The sequence below is a fragment of the Sorex fumeus genome, unplaced genomic scaffold, assembly GCF_029834395.1.
Source record: "Sorex fumeus unplaced genomic scaffold, SorFum_2.1 ptg000098l, whole genome shotgun sequence".
NCBI lineage: Eukaryota > Metazoa > Chordata > Mammalia > Eulipotyphla > Soricidae > Sorex > Sorex fumeus.
The window spans coordinates 76,905,810-76,931,475 of record NW_026606155.1 but is presented as its reverse complement, the minus strand read 5'-3'; the positions used below and the strand labels follow the sequence as shown (position 1 = coordinate 76,931,475).

The following is a 25,666-nucleotide window of genomic DNA, read 5'->3' as shown; positions in this document are numbered from 1 at the left end:
GAGAGTAGACTATAGACCGAACATGACTGCCACTCAATGTCTCTTTTGCAAAGCACAGCACACAAAAGGAGAGAGAAAACAAAAGGGAATGCCCTGCCACAGAGGCAGGGGGGGATGGGGGGATGGGGGTGAGAGGGATACTGGGATCAGTGGTGGTGGAGAATGGGCACTCATGGAGGGATGGGTATTTGATCATTGTATAACTGAAACCCAAGCACAAAAATTTGTAAGTCTACAACTGTACCTCATAGTGTTTCACCAATAAAAAATTTTAAAAATAATAAAATAAAAAATAAAATTTATACACAGACAAAAAAATAAAATAAAAATAATAGACCAGAAAAAGATTCTCCCCAATAGGCCTGTCATTTTCTTAGCTTGGTGGCAAAGGAAGGCAAGGTTTGTACAGTCTCACTGGACTCAGACAATAGCATCCCTAAGAGAACAGTCTTGTGAAATCTTATGTTTTTCCATTCATTGAAACCTTTAGGTTGGAAAAAAGCTAAACTCCATTAGAAAAGTAGCCCAGCTGGAAAAAAGTATGGTCCAAATTATTCTGGTTCTGAAATTTTGTGGTTGCACCTGGGGTTCTTAATTAAGTAGAGCTGGATGGCAACCATAACAGAGAAGGTTAGGAAGAGGTGGGTAAAAATGAAGCCCCTCTTGCAATTCATTCCCACTAGAAAACTGCAGCTCAGCTACCACTGACTTTCAAAACAGGCAAAGATCCTAAAAGAAAGTGTTGCTTCAGAATCTAAAAGTTTGTAACTGTGCATCGATATTTATCCTAAGTACCAAACCTCATAGTTTTTTTTATTATGCTCAAATAAAAGAAGGAAGGCATAAGAGGAAAACATTAATCAGATTAAAGTAAACTTTTTCTTGAGAAATCTTAGAAAATAGATTAGGGGCCAGATAGTACAGTAGGTAAGGCACAACCAAGAGTGATCACTATTGGGGCTGGAGCAAAAGCACAGAGGGTAGGGTGTTTGCCTTGCATGTGGCTGACCTGGGTTCGATTTCCAGCATCCCATATGGTCCCCTGAGCACCATCAGGGGTAATTCCTGCGTGTAGAGCCAGGAGTAACCCCTGTGCATTGCCAGGTGTAATCTGCCCCCCCCCAAAAAAAATTTAAAAAAAAAAGAGTGATCACTATCTCACAGCCACAGATATGCTGTGAGCACAACCAGGTGTGGCTCAAACAGCAAAAACAAGAAGAGAAAGTAGATAATTATTTTTATTCTGGAAGCTTTTCTAAGTCTTTCTGGGCATACAGTGACACTTCTATGTGTTCAAACTCCTCCTATGAATTCTCGGCATTGTGGGTATCCTTGGACACTGTGCTTGACACAAACCCAGGGAACAGTGAGACTCTCACTTCAGTGCATTAGTTCATTTATGGCAATTCAAGGACAGGATAATCATCATCACTGATGTGAAAAATCCATCTTCCCAGTTTAGCTAGACCTGATCTTTGTTTTCTTTTGTCTCTTACAAGTGTCCTTGATTTGAATGCATTTGAGCGACAGAATAAAGCTGAAGGTCTAGGGATGGTTACTGAAGAAGGAACACGTGAGTAACTCATAAATGTGAAGGCCACTCTCATCCTGATTAAAATCTGAATTAACTGTTACTGGATAGAGTCCCAGCTTCTGCTTTGAGATCTGCAAGGACTTGTTCCATTTTAGCAAAATCTTTCCTTCCTTATTTTGTAAAGCAGGCATCCAAGGCTAGATGTGTTCACAGAGCCATTGTTAAACTGAAGAGTTTTTCATGGTGATGATGACTTTCTTACTATGTGTTTCTCTGTCTTTCTCTTATCATCAGTCATTGTTCGTGAGCGTGGTAAGTTGTCTAACTTGTGTGTGAGTTCTAAAGGAACTGATTTCATTGTCTCAGTTCCAATATGTTTTAGGCTTTGTGGTTGCATGTCAAGTTTAACTCAGCAATCTGATGCTTAATTAAAGTGCTCATTTGTAAAGCTTGGGTTATGAATTGTGGACCATTGTTGCCATTAATTCTATTGTCTTCCTTACAAACACATCTGAGGTGCAGTATTTCAACCTGGTTGCTTGTTGTGTTTCATAGTCTCAGTCCCAGTTTATTCAGGTTTTTCAACATTCATCAAAGTTCCCCTTTCCGACCATTCTGACACAGCTTCTCTGATAATTTTGCTGCCATTTGCTTTGGAAGCTGTTCTATGTTGAAAAATCCAACAAATAAATGCTCACTGATCTTCTCTGTTTTCAAGGTGACAAAGTACTCCAGAATGATGAGTTTACACGAGATCTCTTTAGATTCCTACAGTTACTTTGTGAAGGACATAATAGTGGTGAGTTAAACACACTAATTGGTCAAGGGAAAACAACAGTCAAGTGTCAAATTGTTCATTTCTGGATAGCACATTTAATATAAACAATTATTATAGGCAATTAATCTATTCCTCAATAAAGATTACAGTTACAGGCCAGGAGAGAGCTCAAATGGTAGAGTCAGGCATAACCAGTGCCCAGAGTTGGCTTCCAGCACCACTTGTCCCCCTGGAGTGCTGAGTACTAGGCCACACCCATGCTGAGCATCACTGAGCACTGCTCAGTCTGGCCCCTATGCAAAGTGAATGAGTAAGTGAAAATAAACCCAAAGTAAACTAACTATTGACTTCGTGGCTAATGTTATTTGGTGCCACCATGTTAAGCTGCTCCTAGAATCTTCAGATGGTCAATTCTTTGTATATGAAGTCCAGTTTGGGGGGATTAGAGGAATGGGAGGGCTCTCTATCCTGAGACTTCATAACTCCTGAGGCACTTGTACAGACCTGCCAGAACCCGAACTATATGTTTTTGTAAAGTTTTTCAAGTAATAAGTCTCTTCCAAGCTTAGGCATGACAAGGACAGACCAAAATTCTAACCCTAGTGTTTTTAGACTTTCAGAACTTCCTGCGGACCCAAATGGGCAACACCACCACTGTGAATGTTATCATCAGCACTGTGGACTATCTTCTGCGTCTGCAGGTGAATGCGGAGGGCACTTGGTTTAGCTATCTAGGGGAGAATAAAAATAACATCAGGAAAATCTATAAAAATATAAAACAGAATTCTTTTCTCCTTGGTAATCCTTTATCCTTGCTCTTCCAATTGCCAGCTTGAGACCTGAAGCCAGTGATTTAAGTCCCCCATGTTTCCATTTTCTCATCTATAAAATACATAGCCAGGCTGGAGGGATAGCAGAGTGGGTAGGGTGTTTGCCTTGCACATGGCCAACCCGAGTTCGATTCCTCTGCCCCTCTTGGAGAGCCCAGCAAGATACCAAGAGTATCCTGCTCACACGGCAAAGCCTTGGGAAGCTACCCGTGACATATTGGATATGCCAAAACCAGTAACAAGTCTCACAGTGGAGATATTACTGGTGCCCACTCGATCAAAAATGATGAACAATGGGAGGACAGTGCTCTGGGTGGTAGTCAGGATGGAGAGATTTAACATGTAAAATGTGCTCACAAAAGTACCCAGCACCATTATGTCCTGTTCTTGCCTTGGATGATTATTATCTTTAATGTGTGTTTTCACTGTGAATAAATGCCGTTCTGTCAGTACCCCAGGTTCCATTAAACACTGTCCTCTTTCCTCTTGGTTCTTTCCTGCAGAGGGATACATGTGTTTAAAAGATACTAAGGATCACGATAACTCTGTGCTTCTCCACAAAGTTTCAGGCTTCCATTTTAAAGACCAGGGCACAGCGATGGGGGATTGCCTTGTACTTTTCCTAAGTATTATGTGTAGTTGCTGTGGCTGAAGTCTGAGAAATACTAAACTCTACTTCCTTGCTCTTAGGAATCCATCAGTGATTTCTACTGGTATTATTCTGGGAAGGACATCATTGATGAATCTGGACAGCACAATTTTTCCAAAGCTTTGGCAGTCACTAAGCAGATTTTTAACTCTCTAACAGAATATATCCAGGTATGTGCCTCAGAGTGCATGTTTGAAAGCAGAACCTTTATAATGTTCTCATGCTTTAGAGTTCCTGGAGAATTTCCTTGGCTGTACCTGTGAATTCTGCATCCATCACTAGTGCTGAGCACATTTCTTGTCTCTAAGAGGGAAGCAGTAGTCCCCATAACTTAGAGGCCAGCCGGGTATCCTAGAGGAAAGGGCAGTTCAGATAGAGAAGGGAGCACCAAATAAAGGATGTTTGGAGGATCCTCCCAGGAGGGGAGATGCATGTCGAAAGTAGACTATGGACTGAACGTGTTTGCCACTCAATGCCTCTTTTGCAGACCACAACACCCAAACGGAGAGAGAGAACACAGGGGATTGCCCTGCCACAGAGGCAGGGGGGGATGGGGGGATGGGGGTGGGAGGGATATTATCCATGGTGGTGGAAAATGGGCACTGGTGGAGGGATGGGTATCTGATCATTGTATAATTGAAACCCAAGCACAAAAAAAATTGTAAATCTACAACTGTAAAAAAATAAATAAAAATGGAAAAAAAAATAATATGTAAATAAATATTAATTTGAAATGCAAAAAAAAAAAAGAGGGAAGCAGTAGTATCTTACTTTGTGGGAAGCTGTGATTAGGTCCCCTGCTGAGATTTTTTCAGAGTACAGTCACACTATATTTGCATTAATCATCGAGTCACATTCTGCTTTCCTTCCTAGACCAAAAGAGCAAAAATTTTTTTCTCTTTATTTAAAAATCCAAGTACTAACCAGACCCGACCCTGCTTAGCTTCCGAGATCAGATGAGATCAGGCGCATTCAGGGTGGTATGGCTGGAGCGATAGCACAGTGGTAGGGTGTTTGCCTTGCACACAGCCAAATGGCCAACCAGAGTTCGATTCCTCTGCTCCTCTCGGAGAAACTGGCAAGCTACTAAGAGTATCTCGCCCACACAGCAAAGCCTGGCAAGCGACCCGTGATGTATTTGATATGCCAAACACAGTAACAACAAGTCTCACAATGGAGACGTTACTGGGCCCGCTCGAGCAAATTGATGAACAACGGGAGGGCCGTGACCATTTAAAAATATTTTTTTCTCTTTATTTTAAAATTTAGGGCTGGAGTGATAGCACAGCAGTAGGGCATTTGCCTTCCATGCGGCCAGCCCGGCCGACGCAGGTTCGATTCCTCAGGTCCTCTCAGAGAGCACGGCAAGCTACTGAGAGTATCTTGCCCGCACAGCAAAGCCTGGCAAGCTACCCGTGACACAAGTCTCACAATGAAGACGTTACTGGGCCCGCTCGAGCAAATCGATGAACAATGGGAGGACAGTGCTACAGTGCATTTTAAAATTTGTCATTTCAAGTAAATGGGATACATCTTAGGTGGTTGATAGACATAAAGAGTATAGTCTAGAAATGGCTGATAGAATAGAGGAGTAAAAAAATTCAACGATATTATCTTGAGTCCTAAAATTTAAACAAGATCCTGCTGGTTTGTCTGAAAATGACACTCTGAAAAGGAAAGTTGAGAAGCACCTCAGTTGGGTGCATTAGCAGTCAAGTCCACAGGTAATTTCAAGTTAAAGGTCTGGCTCTTATCACATTTTTTTGGCCTGGTCCCAGTGATGTTTTTGGGTTTTTTTCTTTTAAAGCCCATTCGATGAGCTTACAGATCACATTTGAATAATCATAAAGCTAAAACTATTAACTGGAAAGAAGACTTTAAGGGAGATTAATCCTTTCACTCAGGATTGTAAGATCACAGAGATAAACCTAGGACTAGGTGACTGATGCAAAGGGTCACAGGATGTGAAATATCTATGAAGATCATTAAGCAGATTTGATAAGCATCTTATTAGCTCTTTGCAGAACCTGGTCTAATCTTCAGAATTTCTATGTAGCATTTAACTCCAAAATAAAGGAAAAGCTTCCGTTGGGTGAATGAGTTTCTTTCAACAACCAATATTGTTTCAAAAAGGAATATAGAAGCTTCTAGGAATCAAATACCAAATATTTTATGTTGATTTGATTTTTTTTAAGCATCAGTGATTTTTAAACAAGCTTACATCCTTGATTTAGGAATGTAGTCAATACTTCTACTCATCTCTTCTCTGGGAATTCTACCAAAAGCTTTTCTAGAATTTTATTTGCTCAGGAATTATTTATGACTCTGTCAAAGCTCTGGGATCAATAGTGACATGCCCTGAGGGGCCATATTATATTGGGTGCCAGATCGAATCCAGGTTGGCTGTGAGAAGAGCATACACGCTACCTGCTATACTATCTCTCCAATCTCCTTTTCCTAGAATTTTAGATAGCAACAGTATACTTTTTGAAAATACCTTGTTGAAGAATATCTTGGAGGTTATACAAATAATAGACTTAAGAGTTAAGCTCTAAGGTCAGCGAGTAGGGCATTTCCCTTGCATGGGCTGACCCAGGTTAAATTCCTGGCATCCCATATGGTTCCCCAAGCACCACCAAGAGTAATTCCTTAGTGCAGAGCCAAAAGTATCCTCTGAGCACCACTGGGTGTGGCCCCCCAAAACAAAAGCAAACCAAGAAAATAAAGAGTTAGGCTCTAAGAAATGTTGATCTCAATTCAGGTGCTAGGAATGTGGCTCCGATAGTACAGCATATGCATTGTATGCGTGAGGTCTCAGGTTTGATCCCCAGAACTGAATCCTGCCAAGTGTGACCCCCCCCACCAACTGAAAAAAATATATTGTTCTATAATGACCTTTAGAAATAGAAAAAATTACTGGCATGAAAATGCAAATTCCCTGCTTTCTGATAAAATAGAGATGGTACCAGATGACTGAAGTTTAGTGATAAGAACATCTTAAAAATAGTTGAACACTAGGAAGATTATTCAATTTTTTTGCCTATTGGGTCACACCCAGTGATGCTCAGGGGTTACTCCTGGTTCTGCACTCAGGAATTACTCCTGGCGGTGCTCAGGGGACCATATGGGATGCTGGGAATCAAACCTCGGTTGACTGCGTGCAAGGCAAACGCCCAACCTGCTGTGCTATCACTTCAGCCCCAGATTATTAAATTTTTTAAAAACTCAAATAGGTAGCCATATGGTGAAAGCATTTATGTATAGCTTTGCCTGAAAATAATAGGAGCACTAGCGCCCCATTTTCAGGGCACTCCCTGGGTGCCTGAGAACCCATCTGAGGCGAAATATAGGTGAGAATGGGCAGAAGAACCCTGTACTCCTATTTCAATCAGAGCATTAAACTCTCTCAGCTAATGTTCTTCAGTAAGAGATGTGAAGAATGCTTTCTGAAGTGAAAAGAAACCCTTAGAGGTGGGAAAAGTGGAGACAGTGGTGGAGGGAAGGGAACATGTAATGGTGGTGGGATTGGTGTTGGAATATTGAATGCCTATCACAAATCAACATGAACCACATTGTAAACCACAGAATTTATATAGTGTAAGGGGAACATTGGAAAATATAAATTAACTAAACAACAAAAATTAAAATTTAAAAAGAAATCCATAGAAAATCATACAAATGTGAAATACCTGTTAACACAAGACCCTATTATGATGGGAAGGACAGGGAGGGGAGGAAGGGGAGGAAAGTAATATCTTCAATAAATATTGAAAAGGAAATAGTGAATTTCAGGAACAGTGGTCTGCTTCTGTAAGCAGGTGTCAGCTGCTCGTTCTAGTACCCGTTTCAAAGCAGCTTGTGGCGTGTGAGAGAAATAAGACTGTGCTTTTCTCCCCAGGGCCCTTGCATTGGAAACCAGCAGAGCCTGGCTCACAGCAGGCTGTGGGACGCAGTGGTCGGCTTCCTCCATGTCTTTGCTAACATGCAGATGAAACTCTCTCAGGTACTGTGGCCATTCCCCAACATGTTCATTGGTATGATATGCTTGGTCAGCCCCTGCCCCCCTGATGTTCTCATTGTGGACAAGGCAACTTGATCAAATGTCTGGAAAAGCCATGTAGATTAGGTCTCACGTTTCCAATTGAGGGGCTAGAGGGAGGGGAAGAGAAACTAAATGTCTCCAGAGGGCACCAGACAGGCTTGTGCATGGATGCAGCTTCCTCCCTTGTGTCTCCTCAACCTGCCCTTCCCATAATGGCCTCAACACTTGCTTTCTATGGTGCTAATCCCTCTTGCTTCCTTGTCACTGTTCTGTTCATTAATGAACACTGTCTCCCAGCCCTGTCTGATGCATTAAATGTCTGCATGTCTCTGTAATCCACAGGTTCCTTCTTTCACATCCTTGCTTCCCCTCTCTCCCTGTTTCTGCCTTTCCTTCTCACTCCCCATCTCTCTGGCAAGATGAATCAGAATCGCTCAGAGCACTTATCATGAACAAATACATGTAGCGGATGTAGAAGTCTTTTTCTTCTCTCCATGGCAACACATGAGGGAGAAGCTCAGGATGTGTTTCCAACTGATTGAGAGTAACATTTGCAGTATTAATTTATATTATAATGCGCATCTAAAATTTTCAAGGCTGTCACATCTGCCTCCTCTCTTCTGGAATGTGCTATTTAACCCTTTCATTTTTTTCCCCTTTTGACTCTGGCCTATGGGAAGGCTGCTAATTCGGCGGTAAGATGTCCACTGCCATGTCAGCCCAGCTGGGTCAGTGCAGCTTAGAGGCCTGGAGAAAAGAGCCTGGCCCTGCCACCTCCACAACTAGTGACTTTTAGAGAGTCACTTCCCCTCTCCGGTTTCAGTTTCATCATTTATGAGATATTGGAGTGTAGAAGAGATGAGCCCAGGTCCCTTTCAGCTCTGCTAGACTACATTTCTCTGATATTTTGTGTATAGCTAAAAGGTGGAGGAAATTCCCTCTGAACTTTGAAGAACTAGGTAGAGAACTATCATTGTGTGAGAGTCTGTAAAAGAAATGTGGTCCACAATGCAGTGTCCAATAGCAGCCAGAGCTTGCAATGATTCAACTTTCCTTCTTTGGCATAGGTCCCAAGCACAAGGTTAACTTGGCAAGGCCCTGCCTGTAGTGCTGAAATGAGAAGCAAACAGACTAGAATCAAACCATCCAGAGGGATAGCCTCATTATATAACATCTCAAGGGACCAGTGGCACCCAGATCACCACCAACTAGAGCCAGGAAAAAACTAAAGCAGTACAGAAAAAAGAAAGGAGAACCCACTTGGTGATTTGATGTTGTAATTGGACAGCAGTCGTAGTCCCCAAAAGCGTATCAGTCATTCTCCAATATCAACAAGAACACAAATTATGAGAGATCTACTGGCTCTCTGGATAATTGGCTAGTTCAGTAGCATTGAGCAATACCCAGTATGTCTGCTGCATCGTGCTGAGAGGAAGCTGGAAAGGAGCTTTCGTGGATGAGTCTGCCACAGTGAGCTTCTGCTGCTCCAAACAGTGGATGAAAAGACATCCGCCTTCCCAATGAGCAGGGAGCTCATTCCGGAGCTTGATGCACCCTTCACCTAGCCTTTCCAGAGCAGGCTCTTCTTGCTCACTGCCCTGTCCTTTGCTGAGGTGTCAGATAGCTCAGGGGTATCTCCTGTTTCTGTTCTAGGATTCCAGTCAGATCGAGCTGCTGAAGGAACTCTTGGATCTCCTTCAGGACATGGTGGTGATGCTTCTGTCCCTCCTGGAAGGTTGGGCTGTTTGGTATAACTAGGCATTCACAACTTTCATTGGTCCGAGCACTAATCATATTAATCATGCAGATTATCCTTCTGGCAGTTCATTGATGCCATATGACATTGGTTAGAATGCCAAATTTCCAGAAACAAACAAAAAATGAGTGAGGGGCACATGGTCTGATGGACAAAGCCTGAAACCAACTCATTTTATATCAATAGGAAAGCCAGAATGAACTGGGGAAAACCTCCAAGCTTTGCTCTTCCCTATCCTCTCCCTCTCCCCATTGCTTTTCAATACATCTGGCTGCCAGTGTGTATGCCAGCCATCTAGTTGGGCACCCTCTAGGTCTAAGGGGATAAGAGGGGGTACTGCTTATCCCTACGTGTCCAAAGTAATATGATGATGAAACCACTTCCCAGGGCCCCAGGCCAGATCAAAGGCACTGGTGTGGCCAGTCTCCTCCTTCCCTATGTTTCTTTCCCCCTTGGCTCCTAGTGGTGTAGTCTTTATGGCTTGCTGCTCCTCCTACCCATTTCTAAATCATCGAAGTCAGGAAATAACTGATTTGGTATATAGAAGTCTTCTACAAATAGCTACCTGTCCTGATACATGATGACTTGGGTTTATTCATTATATTTGTATTTTTTTTAACCTGTTTCACAGGGAATGTGGTAAATGGAACTATTGGCAAGCAGATGGTTGACACACTGGTAGAATCATCTACCAATGTAGAAATGATCTTGAAATTCTTTGACATGTTCTTGAAACTTAAAGACTTAACCAGCTCAGATACCTTCAAAGAATATGACCCAGATGGTAAAGGGATTATCTCCAAAAAAGAGTTCCAAAAGGCCATGGAAGGGCAAAAACAGTATACCCAGTCAGAAATTGACTTTCTCCTCTCATGTGCAGAAGCCGATGAGAATGATATGTTTAATTACATTGATTTTGTAGACCAGTTCCATGAGCCGGCCAAGGACATAGGGTTTAATGTGGCAGTATTATTGACAAATCTTTCTGAACATATGCCTAACGATTCTCGCCTTAAGTGTTTGTTGGACCCAGCAGAAAGTGTGCTCAATTACTTTGAACCTTACCTAGGACGCATTGAAATCATGGGTGGGGCCAAGAAAATTGAGCGTGTTTATTTTGAGATCAGTGAATCCAGTCGAACTCAGTGGGAAAAACCCCAAGTGAAGGAATCTAAGAGACAGTTCATCTTTGATGTTGTCAATGAAGGTGGAGAGCAAGAAAAAATGGAACTATTTGTGAACTTCTGTGAGGACACCATCTTCGAAATGCAGCTAGCATCACAGATCTCAGAATCAGACTCAGCCGAGAGGCCAGAAGAGCAAGAGGAAGAAGAGGAAGATCCTTCATACACATTAGAAATGGAAGGTGTAGAGGTGGAGGACACTTCTTTTGAGTCTGTCTCTGCATTTGCTATGGCCTGTGCTGCTGTAAAGAAAAATGTTGCCAACTTTCTGAAAAAGGCAACCCTGAAAAACCTCAGGAAACAGTACAGGAAGGTGAAAAAGATGACTGTAAAGGAGCTAGTGAAGGTGTTTTTTTCATTTTTTTGGATGTTGTTTGTGGGTCTGTTCCAATTATTCTTCACCATACTGGGAGGAATCTTCCAGGTCCTCTGGAGCACAGTGTTTGGAGGGGGCCTGGTAGAAGGGGCAAAGAACATCAGGGTGACCAAGATCCTGGGTGATATGCCTGACCCAACCCAATTTGGTATCCATGATGATGCTATGGAGGGTGAGAGGGCAGAAGTGACTGAGCCAGGTATCACAACTGAACTAGTACACTTCGTAAAAGGTGAGAAGGGCGATGCAGATCTTATGTCAGATCTCTTTGGATTCCACCAAAAGAAAGAAGGTGGCGTAAAGCATGGGCCTGAAGTGGGTTTAGGTGATCTCTCTGAGATTATCGGCAAGGATGAGCCTCCTACACTAGAAAGTACTGTACGGAAAAAAAGGAAAGCACAGGTAAGTACAATTTGTTTTTATACTTCTTCATCCCTCAGAAAAGACAAAGCTACTGTATCTTATCCTAAGTACTAATAACAATTCCCTAGGATCCAATATTGTATTAGATATCAACTCTTTCTCCTATGAGTACTCTGCTCTGATTATTCCTGTGCTATCCTATCTTGGAGAGATTGAGATTTAGATGTTTGTCTTAGCGTAATTGCTAAGGATTTTTCTAGTTTACACAGAAGAGCTGGAACATTATGAACTGTGACCCTTGCTTTGCTTCCACACCTTTATTTAGGGGGCTAATTATAGAGCCAGGTTTAATCACTGAGCTGGAAGAAAGGAAGCCTGTTCTAATGAGACAGAACTTCTGTAGTGTCTTAAAAGATCCGCATAATCTTCATGATTTAAGCACAGCATTCTGATGAGTTTCATCATGCTTGGGTCATTTTTATCTTTGTCATGTACCCACTGTCCAATCTGGACTTTGAATTAGTTATCTAGATTAAGTGAATAGATGGCAGGATTCAGAGCCCCTGGTCCATGGGTGGTCCCCTCTATTGTGGTTTCTTATAACTTCCTGCTAAGATTACAGTATGAATAGAAGTGTGAAGAGATCACAGCCCAAATACATTAATATTTAGTGAGTAGTTTTCTAATGTTTATTGAATAATGAGAAATATATTGTCCCTATAATTTAATGGAAAAGATAGAGATTGGACAAGTCATTACAAGCATGGACAATATTAATAAGGTGGAATGTCAGGTCCTATGGAAAACATATGAAAGAGAACTAGAATTCTCACCTGACTTGAAGATTCAGAGGAAGAGCATCAGAATCATAGGCATTCTTATAGTATTTTATTTATTGCCTGACATAATCCCAAGGCCTAGAACAGAATTTTCTATATTATAGGAGCTCATTCATGATTTGCTGCTACATGCGAGACTGTGTTCTTAGGATATAAAAATATATTGGTAAACAAGAGACAGCACTTGTTGTAAGAGTAGGGCTTAACCTCTAGAAGAAGACAATGACTATTTATGATGCATGCTACAGAGTGAACATCAACAGTCATAATTAGGACAGTCAAGTGGCTTCTGATAAGTTATCATGAGAACCAAATCCAAAAGGATATCAGGCATTTGATATGCCTAAACAGAGGACAGATAATTAGGGCTAGTGCAAGGGCTCTAGGGCAGGGTATTATTTGCAATGTCCCAGGAAAGGGAAAGAGGTCTGGCTGTTTAGATATAGTAAACAAGACAAAGTAGCACACTATGAAGATGCAGAGATGCCACTATCCTATAGGCCTAGTAAGTCTTGATAAGGGGCTTGAATTTTATTTTAAGTGTCTGTCATCAATTAGAGGAACTGGGGTGGTGCTGAATGGGACTGAAGACAAGTGAGGAATCTTATCTAATAGAGCAGGTTTCTATATTGGAACCGGTGCAATGGGTGTCCCATCTCCACTGTTATAGGGCTCTGACCATGTTCTCATGTAAATGTTCTCCTCGAGTTAACTAAAATGGGGCAACTGAGTTTTCAAGTTTGAAATATGCCTTGGCATCTTTTCAGAGTAGCAGGTCACTTAAAGAAGCACACAAAAGAAACCAGTGGGCATTGGGACCTAGATGCTCAAAATTGCCAAAACAGTGCTCATCACTGTACTCTTATTTATTTGATTATGCCCTCACGGGTTGTCATTTTTGTTTAGGCAGCAGAAATAAAGGCAGCACGTGATGCCGAAGGAAAAGTCGACTCTGAGAAGGCAGAGTAAGTCTGGTTAGCGTTGACTCCCTAAAAGTCTATCATAGATAGTTCTAGATAACATCTTCTTTGTATCATTTATCATCCTGTTGTTACGTTGAATAGAAGTCTTAGTTTCTGTTAATATAAGAAACAGATATTCTCCAAGCTCTACATAACGTTTCTTTTAACCCAAGCAACACAAGAAGCACACTCTAGTAATCTAGTTAGCTTTATCATTTAAATAGTAGATCAGTTTCACCATCTGGCCAAGCAAATTATCAAACACCCACACTTAGCAACCTTATATAATGTTGATGAGGATGATGACTAATAATTATCAATAACATGCCAGGCTCTAGGCTGAGCTCTTTTATGCAATATTCCTCATTTCGTTCCTATTATGTATTTACAAGAATAGTTATAATTGCTAAGTTCCATCAAGACTTTGACAATTTTTCTGAAGGAAAAACCAGTGTAAGTCTAATTTCAGATGACTACAGAATTGTATGTAACTGATGAATTCCTATGGCTGTGGCTTATCCAACAGTTACCACTCATTATATACAATATAGACATCCAGCCACTGTGGGGTTATAATAGCTGAGGCTCCACCCTCCAGGAATTAGTACATCATCTACCCTGATCAACTTCAATCTCTTTATTCTCTTTGGCTGAGTCAAGCCTCCCTCTAACCTCCCAGACTAAGTGGGCTTGTCATTCCTGCAGTGTGGAAGATGGGGAGAAGGAGGATAGAGCCAAAGAAGAGGAACAGGCTGAGACCTTATGGGCAGAAACAACAAAAAAGAAGAAGCGACGGCGTGGCCAGAAAGTTGAGAAGCCTGAAGCCTTCATGGCTAATTTCTTTAAAGGGCTGGAAATCTATCAGACCAAGTTACTGGTAAGCGCTCTGACTCTGACCCCATTCTGGGTGCAGGGATTGATCAGACAGACCAAGAATGTATGGGCCAGAGAGATAGAGGACATGGCACTTGCCTTGCACTCAGCCGACCCAAGTTTGATCCACGGCACCACATATTGTCCCCAAGCACAAGCAAGAGCGATCCCTGAGTACAGAGGTAGGAGTAAGCTCTAAACACCACAAGGTGTGGTCAAACAAAAAATGCCACTGATTTCTTTCCCTGTTTGGTTAATAGGACTTCCTCCTCATTCTCATTCCTCTCCTTTTTCTCCTCTATCAACTTGTATCTTTTTGTATTAGAGGAAAAGAAAAAGCCAAGTACACTATCTTCCTTGACCAGCATCTGCCCTCTCTGACCTGTGCCTTTCTACCTAGAGAGCAGAAATCCCTCTTATAAATGAACTCTTAGCCCATTCTGGTTCAAAAGTGCAGTAGTAGCTTGAGCATTTAAGAGACAGAAGATTCATGGGGCCAGAGAGATAGATAAGACACTGGGTGGCACTTGGTTGTGCCACCTGTCGTGGTTCAATCCATGTAAGGTCCCCTGAGGACTGCCAGTAGCGATCCTTAAGCACTAGTGTATGTCCCCCTCACATACACACATACACCCCCAAAAAGAGAAGAAATATTCATCTTAGGTTAGGTTTCCTCACCAAGCTGTATTATTGTCTTTGCAAGCATCCTCATTGCAGCTTGTGATATTCTCCCTGATTAATTGCTCACTGAGCGCTGAGGTGCTCCCTTCCCCAGCACCATTGGTGAGGGAGATGAAGCACTTTCCCCAGGCAGTACCGTGCCAGACCAGCCTTCCAGTGCTGGCTTTTTTTAGGCGAAGTGAGATGGGAAGGTGCATCCCTGAGAGGGAAGAAGCAGAGGCTCTAGGGCTGAGACTTATAAAGGGGACAGGAACTCAAGCCCACAGACAGGTTGCATCTAGGAGAGGAGCTTCCCAGGTCATGCCTGCATACCCGTGTAACTATATGGATGCTCCGCACTACCCAACACCAGCCCTTTCATCGTGACATTTGGTTTTCCAACAGGTCAGTCTGAGTAGAGGTCCCTGAGCAATTTTAAAAGTTAAAAAAAGATTTTTTAAAATCAGTATTTCTGGTTTTCCTCAAATATGTCCTAAGAAGACTGGGAAGAGTGAATTCAGCCTTGCCTATATTTCTAAGAAGAAAAGATGTTCAGTGTGAACAAGGGCAAGTCTTTTCCTTTCTAGAACTCATAGACTTCTGTCTGCCCTTTTCTTTTCAGCATTACCTGGCCAGGAATTTCTACAACCTGAGGTTTCTTGCTCTGTTTGTAGCTTTCGCTATCAACTTCATCCTGCTCTTTTACAAGGTGATACTGCACTTGGGGTATTTGCTAAGTATAATATATACTTTAAAAAAAACAGAAATAGTTATATTTTAAGTTGATGGGGAAAATTCTCATATCTGAAAGGAACACTCTTAGCAATGCAAAGCATGCTTACAGGGGAAGTCAGTGGGGAACTATTTCAGTAGTTCAGGCTTGTTCTAGCCAATGCTTAATTCTTTCAACTTTTATTGGGTATCTAGTATGTACTACACTCTATTCTGGGAACTGTTATCTGTTTTAAAATAAGTAATCCATCATATATTTGAGGAATAGAATAACATATATATTATATCATTATATATTAGAGGAATGGAATAATAATGTTAGAATCCAAAAGAAGGAAGAAGGAACAAGTGTTTTTTGCTAGGTGTGGAAGAAAGGATCTAATACATTAAGTGAAAATTCTGAATATGAGTTAACTGCCTTGCACATTGTAGGCACGTAAGTTCAAGTGGAATTGGTTTATTAGTGGAAATCCTAGTTTCTTGGTACACATACTCTCTAATCTAACTTATCTATCTCTTGCCTCTCGTTTAAAACATGGGGACTAAAGAGAAAGTAGGGTGGGTAAGGTGCTTGTCAGTTCAATCCTTGGCACTGCATATATGGCTCTCCAAGTACCACCAGAAGTGATCCCTGAGCATAGTTCTGTGTTCCCCTTTTCAACCAAAAATAAATAAACTGCTTTTTATCAAATATTACTCCATCTATATCAAGCTGAGCATCCACTCAACAAATTAATGTCTTTATATATAGTCCATAGGAGTGAAAACCAGGTGTCTGTAGAGGAGTGTGGTCAGCCTTTTAAACACAGCGAGGGTGAGGTGACTGCAGAAAACCATCCAGGTGAAGGGAGTTAGCAGGCATTTGGAGCTGTGGTAGTGAAAGTCTCAAGATTTGAAAGTCCTAGGCAGCTGAAGCCATTAATATTCTCAGTATTTCATAAAGAAAGAAAACATTGAGTGCATTTATGCATTCATGCCTTCATATGTTTACAGCTTTGTCTCCTGCAGCACAGGGATCATACCTTGTAGAGTAAAATGCCTCTTTAAGTGTTTTCTTTTTTGGTTCAAGACACGTTTTGTCTTATGAAAGTCTTGTTTGCATTTAGTAGAGATGCTACATTTACTCATCAGGCAATGCTGTGCCATGGCTTCTTGGCTAGCATTTTTGAGAAATAAGAACTATGTGGGGAAATCCCTGTGGCAGAGGCGCCTTCTGATAATAAGAGTGTGTCTCTTGGGGCAGGTCACTGAAGAACCTTTAGAGGAAGAGTCAGAGGATGTTGCAAACCTGTGGAATTCCTTTCATGAGGATGAGGAGGAAGAAGCCATGGTGTTCTTTGTCCTGCAGGAGAGCACTGGTTACATGGCACCAACGCTGCGGGCCCTGGCCATTATCCACACTGTCATTTCCTTGGTCTGTGTGGTGGGCTATTACTGCCTGAAGGTGAGTTGAAGGCTACTCAGAAGCTAATCCACCTTCTTGAGAAAGAAGTATCACTTTAGCCCTTTGTTCCCTAAAACTTTGCTACTTGAGCAGTATCATGGGCACTACCTGGGAGCCAGTCAGAACTTGGGGTGATAGTATAGGGGCTGGGATACATCGCTGGCATATACCCAACTAGTTTTTCCCCCTGGCATTACACAGCCTTCCAAGCATTGCTGGCGTGGCTCTGCAGCAGCTCTGCAAGCACTACAGGACCCAAGCCTCACCACATGCTCAGGCACTAGCACTGAGCTCCTATTGAGTTAGCCAAGTATCACTAGCAGTGGCCCCCAGACATCCCCCCCCCCACCACCTCCCAAAGAAAACCCTGCGGAGCGTTAGTCAAGCTTTGAAATTTTCTGGATATATTCATACTGAAAGTTTTATAAAATTGCTTTCCCTTACAAAATCTATTAGTTTTAGAGATATAGAACAGAGAATGTGCTTGTCTTGCACACTGGAACCCTGGTTCAATCCCTAGTATCACAGATGGTATGCCCTAAGCACAGTGCCAGAAGTTAACCAACCCATTTCCCCCCAAAAGAAAAGTGACTAGGTTTTAACTATTTGAAATAACAAATAAAAAGTACTTCTAAATTAACTATTTTAGTCATCACTGCAACACAATAAATTACTCCAGAACTTAATAACTTGAATTCACAACCATTTTATCACTGATGCTCTCTAGAATGACTGCACTAATTTTTGGAATATAAAATAACATAATATGAGACTGACACCCAAGAACAGTAGAGACAAGGACCAGGAATACTGCTCCACGGTTGTAGCCTGCCCATGAGCTGGGGGAGGAGGCAGCTGGAATAGAGAAGGGATCCAGTAAGTCAGTGATGGTTGGAGGGACCGCTCAGGATGGGAAATGCGTGCTGAAAGTAGATAAAGGACCAAAAGTGATGGCATCTCAGTATATGTATTGCAAACTATAGTGCCCAAAAGTAGAGAAAGAGTATGGGGCAAATTGTCTCCCATAGAGGCAGGGGGAAGCATGGGATGAGGGGTGGGATACTGGGGACATTGGTGGTGGAAAATGTACACTGGTGGAGGGATGGCTGTTCGATTACTGTATGACTCAAGCTAAAATATGAAAGCTTTGTAACTGTTCTAACAGTGATTCAATAAAAAGTTTTTAATTTAAAAAAAGAAGAAAATATCACTGATGCTCTGGACTGTCCAGGCACATGAAAGCATTTCCCTATCTCCCCATGAAGAGAGTTCCATGAGTCCCAGCTCAGGTGCAGGCTGACTACCCAATAAGGCACACTCATGTTGCCATAGTGATGAGGGAATGAAAGGTTGGGAGGGCAAACTCTGCTAAGGTAGATTCTCTCTCTCTCTCTCTTTCTCTCGTGCTCTCTCTGTGTGTCTCTCTCTTTTACTCTCCATCCCTCCCTTCCTCCCTTCCTCGCTCTCTCTCCATCCCTTTACCTGGCAAAGTTTAAAACCTGTAACATTTAAATTACAACTCTTTAGTTCGCCATCCTAGAGATTAATTTACAGGATGGGACAAAGTTATACTCATGACCTAGAGAAAACAAAAATGAAACACTGTTTCAGGGCTAAAAATGTTGCAGCCTGCTGACAAGGGAATACAAACCCCCAAAAGACTGTTGGCTTGGGGTTGGTGGGATGTTTTAAATCTCAGGGATCAGTGCTGCTCTAAAACTTGATATTATTATTGTTATTCAGAGTCATTTCAAAATACAGCAGACATTAGTCAGAGCAGTTTTATCTTGCTTCTCCTCCCACGTCCTCCATTAACTAATGGCAATCATCGATTCCTCACAGTCTACAATGTCTATTATTAGACTTTGCCACCTTCCCATTGGGACTCTCTTTATTTTCTCAGTGTTATGTTGTTGTTTTTAAGGGAAAAAGAGGGCAAAAGATAATGCTTTACAAATGATTATTTAAATGGTGTCCTTTTGTCTAAAAAATAAGCCATTTTGAGTATAGAACTAATATGAGTTTTGAGACTATTTCTTTTAAAAAAATATTTGGTTTTGTTTTTGGGCATCTGGCTGTGTTGGCTTTTACTCAGGAATCACTCCCAGCAATGCTCGGAAGACCACATGGGATGCTGGGGATTGAACATGGGTTGACTGTATGCAAAGCAAGGGCCCTCTCTGCCGTACTGTGACTCTGCCCCCTTGAGACCATTCTTGGAAGAAATAAATTGGAGACCAGAGTCTCAGGAATGTTGCCAGTGACTTCCCAGATGAACTGAGAGCCCAGGCTCTGAATTAAGCTATTCTGCTCTCTCCTTTCCTGGGATTTCACTAATATCCTCTGAGCTCTCTAACACTTTCCCATATTTGGCATGTACGTGGATTATCTTCTTAGCTATTTCTGTGGACCTTTTTGATAGTGAGTCTTTATAGCGATGTCACTGTTTCCAGACTAAGATTAGTTATAATGACTAGAGAACAGGAATGACAGCAGAGAATGGACAATGATGCACTTACCTGGGAGGAGCTCCTCTTAGGAAGAAAACCTAAAGTCTCCGAAGTAAATATTATCATTCTATCAAACTATGTTTCATTAACCAAACTTCTGGCCATAAATTGACTATGTCCCTAAGCACTGAAGTGGAGGTGGTATCTTCCACGGTATTCCAATAGCTGATCATTCAACTCTAGAATAGTGTTTTGTCCTTTCTAAATCTTGACTTAACTCTAGTCTGGAAGACTTAATTCAACCCTGAGACTCATCCAAATATAACCTCTTGCTAGGAGATATCAGAAAATCCAATTGTTCTCATACTATTCATCCAAACTTTAAGTAATGGTCTGAATCAGATCAGTTTTTTGGACAGGAAAGTATATGTTAGCCATGGGAGTTAGATGAGTTATACTTGGCCTTGAACTTACAATGAGGCACCCTAAGAACCCCACTACAAAAAGTCTGATGCCCTTAATATGGGAGGCTAATTTGTGTGAAGTGCTGTGAGTGGATGAAAACCTTCTCTGATTCATCTGTGTCTTTCCATTCCTAGGTTCCTCTAGTGGTGTTTAAAAGAGAAAAAGAAATTGCCAGGAAGCTGGAGTTTGATGGCCTATATATCACCGAACAGCCATCTGAAGATGACATCAAGGGACAATGGGACCGCTTAGTAATCAACACACCGTAAGAGTCTCCTCCATTTCCCCCGCAAGAAAAATTGCTCCAATAGAGAGACCACCACCTTCTTTTGTGTGTATATGTGAAACAAGAAAGTATTTTTTAACTTTATTGAATCACCGTGAGATAGTTATAAGCTTTCATGTTTGGGTTCATAGTCACAGTCCTCCCGTTGTTCATCGATTTTTTTGAGCAGGCCCAGTAACATCTCCATCATGAGACTTGTTGTTACTGTGTTTGGCATATTGAATACATCATGCGAAGCTTGCCAGGCTTTCAGTAGCTTCTTGGGCTCTCCGAGAGGGGCGAAGAAATCGAACCCGGCTTGGCCGGACTGGCTGCGTGCAAGGCAAACATCCTACCACTGTGCTATTGCTCCAGCCCATGTTTGGATTACAATCACACAATGATCAAACACCCATCCCTCCACCAGTGCACATCCCCCACCACAAATATCCCCAATATAACCCCCCTTTCCCACCCTCCCTCTGCCTCCATGGCAGACATGATTCCCCATAATCCCTCTCTGCTTTTGGGCTTTCTGGTTTGCAATACAGACCCTGAGAGATTATCATGTTTGGTCCTTTATCTACTTCCTGCACACATCTCCCATCCCGACCAATTCCTCCAGCCATCTTTTTCTTAGTGATCCCATCTCTATTCCAGCTGCCTTCTCCCCTTTGCTCATGAGGCAGGCTTCCAGCTATGGAGCAATCTATCTGTCCCGTGTATCTACTCTCCTTAGGTGTCAGCCTCATGTTATGTGAAACAAGAAAGTTTTTATTGAAACTTATTTAGAAAGATCTGAGGAGAGAGAAAGGGATAAGTGTGTTTTAGAGAAAGATAGAGAGAATACAGTCTTCTCCAGAGTGAAAAAGGCAAGCAAAATAACAGACAAGCAAGAGACAAGTGTTCAAGGGAGAATGAGAACAGTAAGTGTTGATGGGCTTAAGGAGCAAGCTGAGGCCACCACCTTCTTATCCACCCTTTAGAGACCGTGGGTACAACTTTCCTTGGGCTTCTGGGGCTCATTTTCTCTCCTGCCTTTGCAGCTTCTTTGTTTTAAATAGGAACCATATCTTGCAGTGCTCATGGGGTCTTGTGGTGCCAGAGATCAAACTCAGGGTCCCACATATGCTGGGCATGCTCTCTGTACTCTTACATATCACCTTAGCCCTTTCTCTTGCCTTTTTAGTCAAGTGGTCTGTATCTGAGGGAGAAAAGGTATTATCAGGAAGTGCTGAGCATATTAGAGTCCAGTATTGATAACAGCATGTTAAGCCAGGCTGTGTATCACCAGGAATGGCTAGGAGTCTCCCAGAAAAAGAAAAATCATTCAAAATTTTTATCTTTTACCATTAAATTATAGATATGTTGGGTACAACTTATGTTGGGGTACATTTTCTGTAGCTACCAGTAATGCTTGTCACTATGGTTATGAGTGATGCACTGTCACTGTAGCACTGTCCTCCCATTGTTTATCAATTTGCTCGAGCAGGCCCAGTAACATCTCCATTGTGAGACTTACTGTTACTGTGTTTAACATATCGAATACGTCATGGATAGCTTTCCAGGCTTTGCCTTGTGGGGCAGAGGAATCGAACCCGGCTCGGCTGGGCTGGTGGCTTGCAAGGCAAATGCCCTACCACTGTGCTATCACTCCAGCATCTTTTTAAAATCCTAGTTTAGGGGCTAGGGCAATAGTACTGTGAATAGGGCGCTTGCCTTGCACGCAGTTGACCTAAGGTCAATCCCCAGCACTCCATATGATCCCCCAAGCCTGCCAAGAGTGATCCCTGAGCACCACCCCATATGGCCTCAAAACAGACAAAAAAAAAAAAAAAGTCCCAATAAAAAAAGGCAATTCTGTTTCTAGAAAATCACTCTAAGATAAATACACTACATACACTAAAATGTCACAATGTCATTTGCTAAAAATAATTTAAATGGAGTTTTTAAATTTCCAAAATTAAGAAATGCATAAATAGCTGTTTTTCAATTTTTTCACAATAATGCCACTATATCACATGTAGTATTTTATAATCTTTTTAAAGTACATATCATAAATGGAGAACTTTTTATTTTATTTTGTTAAATATATGTGAAAAATATAATCTGTATATGTACTTTTAAAATATAAAAACAGCACCACAGAGATTAAAAAGTAGTCACTAGTGAAAGCCTCTAAGTCCTTGGAATTATTTTCCCTGACCTATCCTTCCCAGCCACCAGCTAGATGTTCTCCAAACTTTAGTGATACCCTTTGAATAGTTTTACCTCTTAGGTAAGTGTGCTTAAAGAGGCTGTTTTGTTTTAGCTGGTTTTGAGCATTATGTAAGTGGAATAATACATATTGTGCTCCCATTTGAATCGTTTGCTCAGCACTCCTTTTGGGAACTCTTCTTCACTGACGTGGGTAGCCATCATTTAGTCATTTTCAGAATTGTGGCGTTTTTCTATTAGTCAAGTATATTTATCCATTGTCCCAACATTGGTCATTTCAACCATTTCTGGATATTCCAAATGCTGCAATATTTGTAATAGAGTATTTTTAACACCTGGTATACAAGCAAAGAAGTTTTCTCTAGAGATTCAAAGGTTAAATAGTAGAAATAAAAATGCAAAGATGTGACTGTCCCAATTTACATTCCAACCAGCACTGCATCAGAGTTCACCTCTCTGCCTGCCTGTCAGCACCTATTACTGCCAGATAATTTTATCAGTCCTGTAGGTGTGAAAGAGCAGTTCATCTCCCCTGATTGCTAAAGTATTGCAGCACTTCTATTATTTTCCTTAATCATTCATGTATCTGCAGTTTATCAATTTACATACTTCTCAAGATCTAGTGTCTGTCCTACACTATAAGAAACACTATCAAAAACAAAAACTGTAGCATTGTAGCACTGTCCTCCCATTGTACATAGATTTGCTCAAGCGGGTACCAGTAACGTCTCCATTGTGGGACTTGTTACTGTTTTTTGGCATATCGAATATGCCATGGGGAGCTTGCCAGGCTCTGCTGTGCGGGCGGAATATTCTCGGTAGCTTGCCAGGCTCTCCGAGAGGGAGGGAGGAATTGAACCAGGTGGGCCGCATGTAAGGCAAACGCCCTACCAGCTACGCTATCACTCCAGCCCAAAACTAAATGCTTTCTATAGAGTTAATATGCCTACACAGGAGACCCAGGGAAGCTCACCTGGGAAAGAATTATGCCCAGAGCCTTCAGTTAGTGGCTTTTCAGCCTCATTTGTGGAATTTTCTATTTACTGCAAAGTGTTACCAAGACTGAGTTGTATGTTACTGACCATTGACATAAAGAATCCTTTATGGATTTCTTAAGGAGAAAAGAGGTGTATGATTGTGGATAGAGAAAACCTGGCTTGATTTTTTATGTGTTTTTGTTATTTATTAGATTCTAAATGCAATAGTGAAGGGAAAAAAACCCAACTAGCAGAAAAACATACAAAAGAGAAAGTGAAATTAATTCTTTGCAATACTCAGAGACGGCTTATTAACAGAGTACTCTATAAACCTAGCATTTGTTTTAGCTTGTGCGTGGCATTTAGATGTTTAAGACAAACTGCTTTAACTGTCAAGAACACATTTTTCTGAGATTAACACCATATTGAGAGAGATGTGCCATTATTCTTCTGAACAGTCTATGAAAGTCTATGAATAGAAAGCCCCCACATCCCCATCATCAAACTTACATGGACTCTATAGAAGGGATGATTGTGTTTCAGAACCAACCAGAATGACTCAGGTAATAGAAAACAGGAAGAATTAATATGCCAAAGATTACAATCTCACCTCACAGGAACACCCCTCACCACCCCCTACACACACACACACACACACACACACACACACACACACACACACACACACAGAGGCTCAGTTATTCTGGAGAATAGCAAAATATCTGATATGGTTTTTGTTACATATTGTTAAAATGACCAACAATTCTTTCTTGATTTTAATAAGAAACTACTTACAGCTGAGTTGGTTCAAGCTACTGAGTAAAAGTTTCAGCTGGGAGTTTAGGGAATGGCACAGGAACCCTCCTCCATAGGGGAACCTATTTCCCTGAAGAAAACAGGTCCCACAAAAGTTAAATAACAACAGAATATACAGTAGACGAATACTCTAGATTTTTAAAAATATGTATATATATGTGAATTAAAGGTGATTCATAGAGTGAAAATTTCATAAACTATATTTAATCTGTACTATTGTATTCCCCAGCCCCCTATTATTGACAAATAAGTTTTACCTCACTGTTCTGGTTGAATGCATGTGCTTCTTACAGGTTTGATTCCTAGTTACCCTAGAGACCCAGGAAAGGCTCATGAAATCAATCTGCTTCGAATGAGTCTGCCATCACAATTCCTGGCTCTGAGCCTAATTTTAACATAGAACACATACTACGGAGCCGTCCCAGGTGTTTCAGAAGCCAAAGCAAGGTCATGAAATCATAAATCATACCTGGGATAACTCTGAACTTCAATCACGTCTTGAAATCTTCAGTGAGCAAGACGAAAGCCAGAGAGATCATAAAACCCAGACACTCATTTCTTGATGTGGTTGCCTTGATGTTAAACTCTCTTTTCTCCCTTTCTTTGTTAGGTCTTTTCCTAATAACTACTGGGACAAGTTTGTAAAGAGAAAGGTATGTTTTCCCATGGGAACGAATTCTAGGGTCACTAAAATATTGTCATTTTATTTTATTGCCACATCCAGTGATGTTTGTGGGGGACTTATGCTGTACTGGGGGTCCAAATGGGATTGGCTTCATGCAAGTCAAGAGCCTTAGTCCTGTACTCTCCAACCAGAGATGCAGTTGATTTTTTAAAAGCGATTTACAAACCTGAATAAATATTTTATTGCTTTTACTGTGGCTTCAAGGAGAGTAAGACACAGAAGGGGGTTACATTTGGTCTCATTGCTACAACTCATCTTCCTTTGAGAACTTAATATCATTTGCTGCACAGTAGGGTTTTTTTTCTCTCCCTGTAGGATAACATTGGTTTGTCCTTTCTGCCACAGGGAGTTTAGGTTTATTGGGTTACTCCCATCACAGTGCTCCCATTCCTGTGTTTATCTGTAACCTCTTTCTTTGTGCTCTGCTTCCTCAGCCAGTCAATCACCGTTATCTCCTAATCAGACTCTGTTAACTTGTAAATATTGCTTTTCTCTTCGCCTTATGTCGTTTGCATAGTTAATTCAGAGCAAAATCCTTTTTGTATAGACACAGGAAGACAGTTAATGCTATGCTTTTGTAACTTGGGAGTTAATTGATTCTGAATAATATTCACTCTGGGGCATCTGTTCTCTCAACTTAAGCTTCAATTTCCCTTACTCTTTAGCACCCCAAAAGCAGAGTTTCTATGAGGAACTGGATGGATCCAGGGCAAGCTATGAGCTACCCTGGCATCGAAATGGGCCAGGCCAAAGTGCCAAAATACTTAAC

The 25,666-nt window shown here is 41.5% G+C and overlaps 1 protein-coding gene across 5 annotated transcripts in view; it reads left to right on the top strand.

The window, feature by feature from the left end:
* RYR3 (ryanodine receptor 3) overlaps nucleotides 1-25,666 on the top strand; it is a 631,292-nt gene that overhangs the window by 594,454 nt on the left and 11,172 nt on the right. For all 5 annotated transcript variants that reach the window (XM_056134221.1, XM_056134222.1, XM_056134220.1 and 2 more), the window contains 14 exons: nucleotides 1,500-1,573; nucleotides 1,829-1,846; nucleotides 2,253-2,333; nucleotides 2,925-3,013; nucleotides 3,833-3,961; nucleotides 7,690-7,794; nucleotides 9,487-9,568; nucleotides 10,221-11,551; nucleotides 13,258-13,316; nucleotides 14,019-14,190; nucleotides 15,469-15,555; nucleotides 16,822-17,022; nucleotides 20,072-20,202; nucleotides 24,823-24,865. In XM_056134221.1, the coding sequence (XP_055990196.1) occupies nucleotides 1,500-1,573; nucleotides 1,829-1,846; nucleotides 2,253-2,333; nucleotides 2,925-3,013; nucleotides 3,833-3,961; nucleotides 7,690-7,794; nucleotides 9,487-9,568; nucleotides 10,221-11,551; nucleotides 13,258-13,316; nucleotides 14,019-14,190; nucleotides 15,469-15,555; nucleotides 16,822-17,022; nucleotides 20,072-20,202; nucleotides 24,823-24,865 (2,602 nt within the window). The remainder of the gene's footprint in view (nucleotides 1-1,499; nucleotides 1,574-1,828; nucleotides 1,847-2,252; nucleotides 2,334-2,924; nucleotides 3,014-3,832; nucleotides 3,962-7,689; nucleotides 7,795-9,486; nucleotides 9,569-10,220; nucleotides 11,552-13,257; nucleotides 13,317-14,018; nucleotides 14,191-15,468; nucleotides 15,556-16,821; nucleotides 17,023-20,071; nucleotides 20,203-24,822; nucleotides 24,866-25,666) is intronic.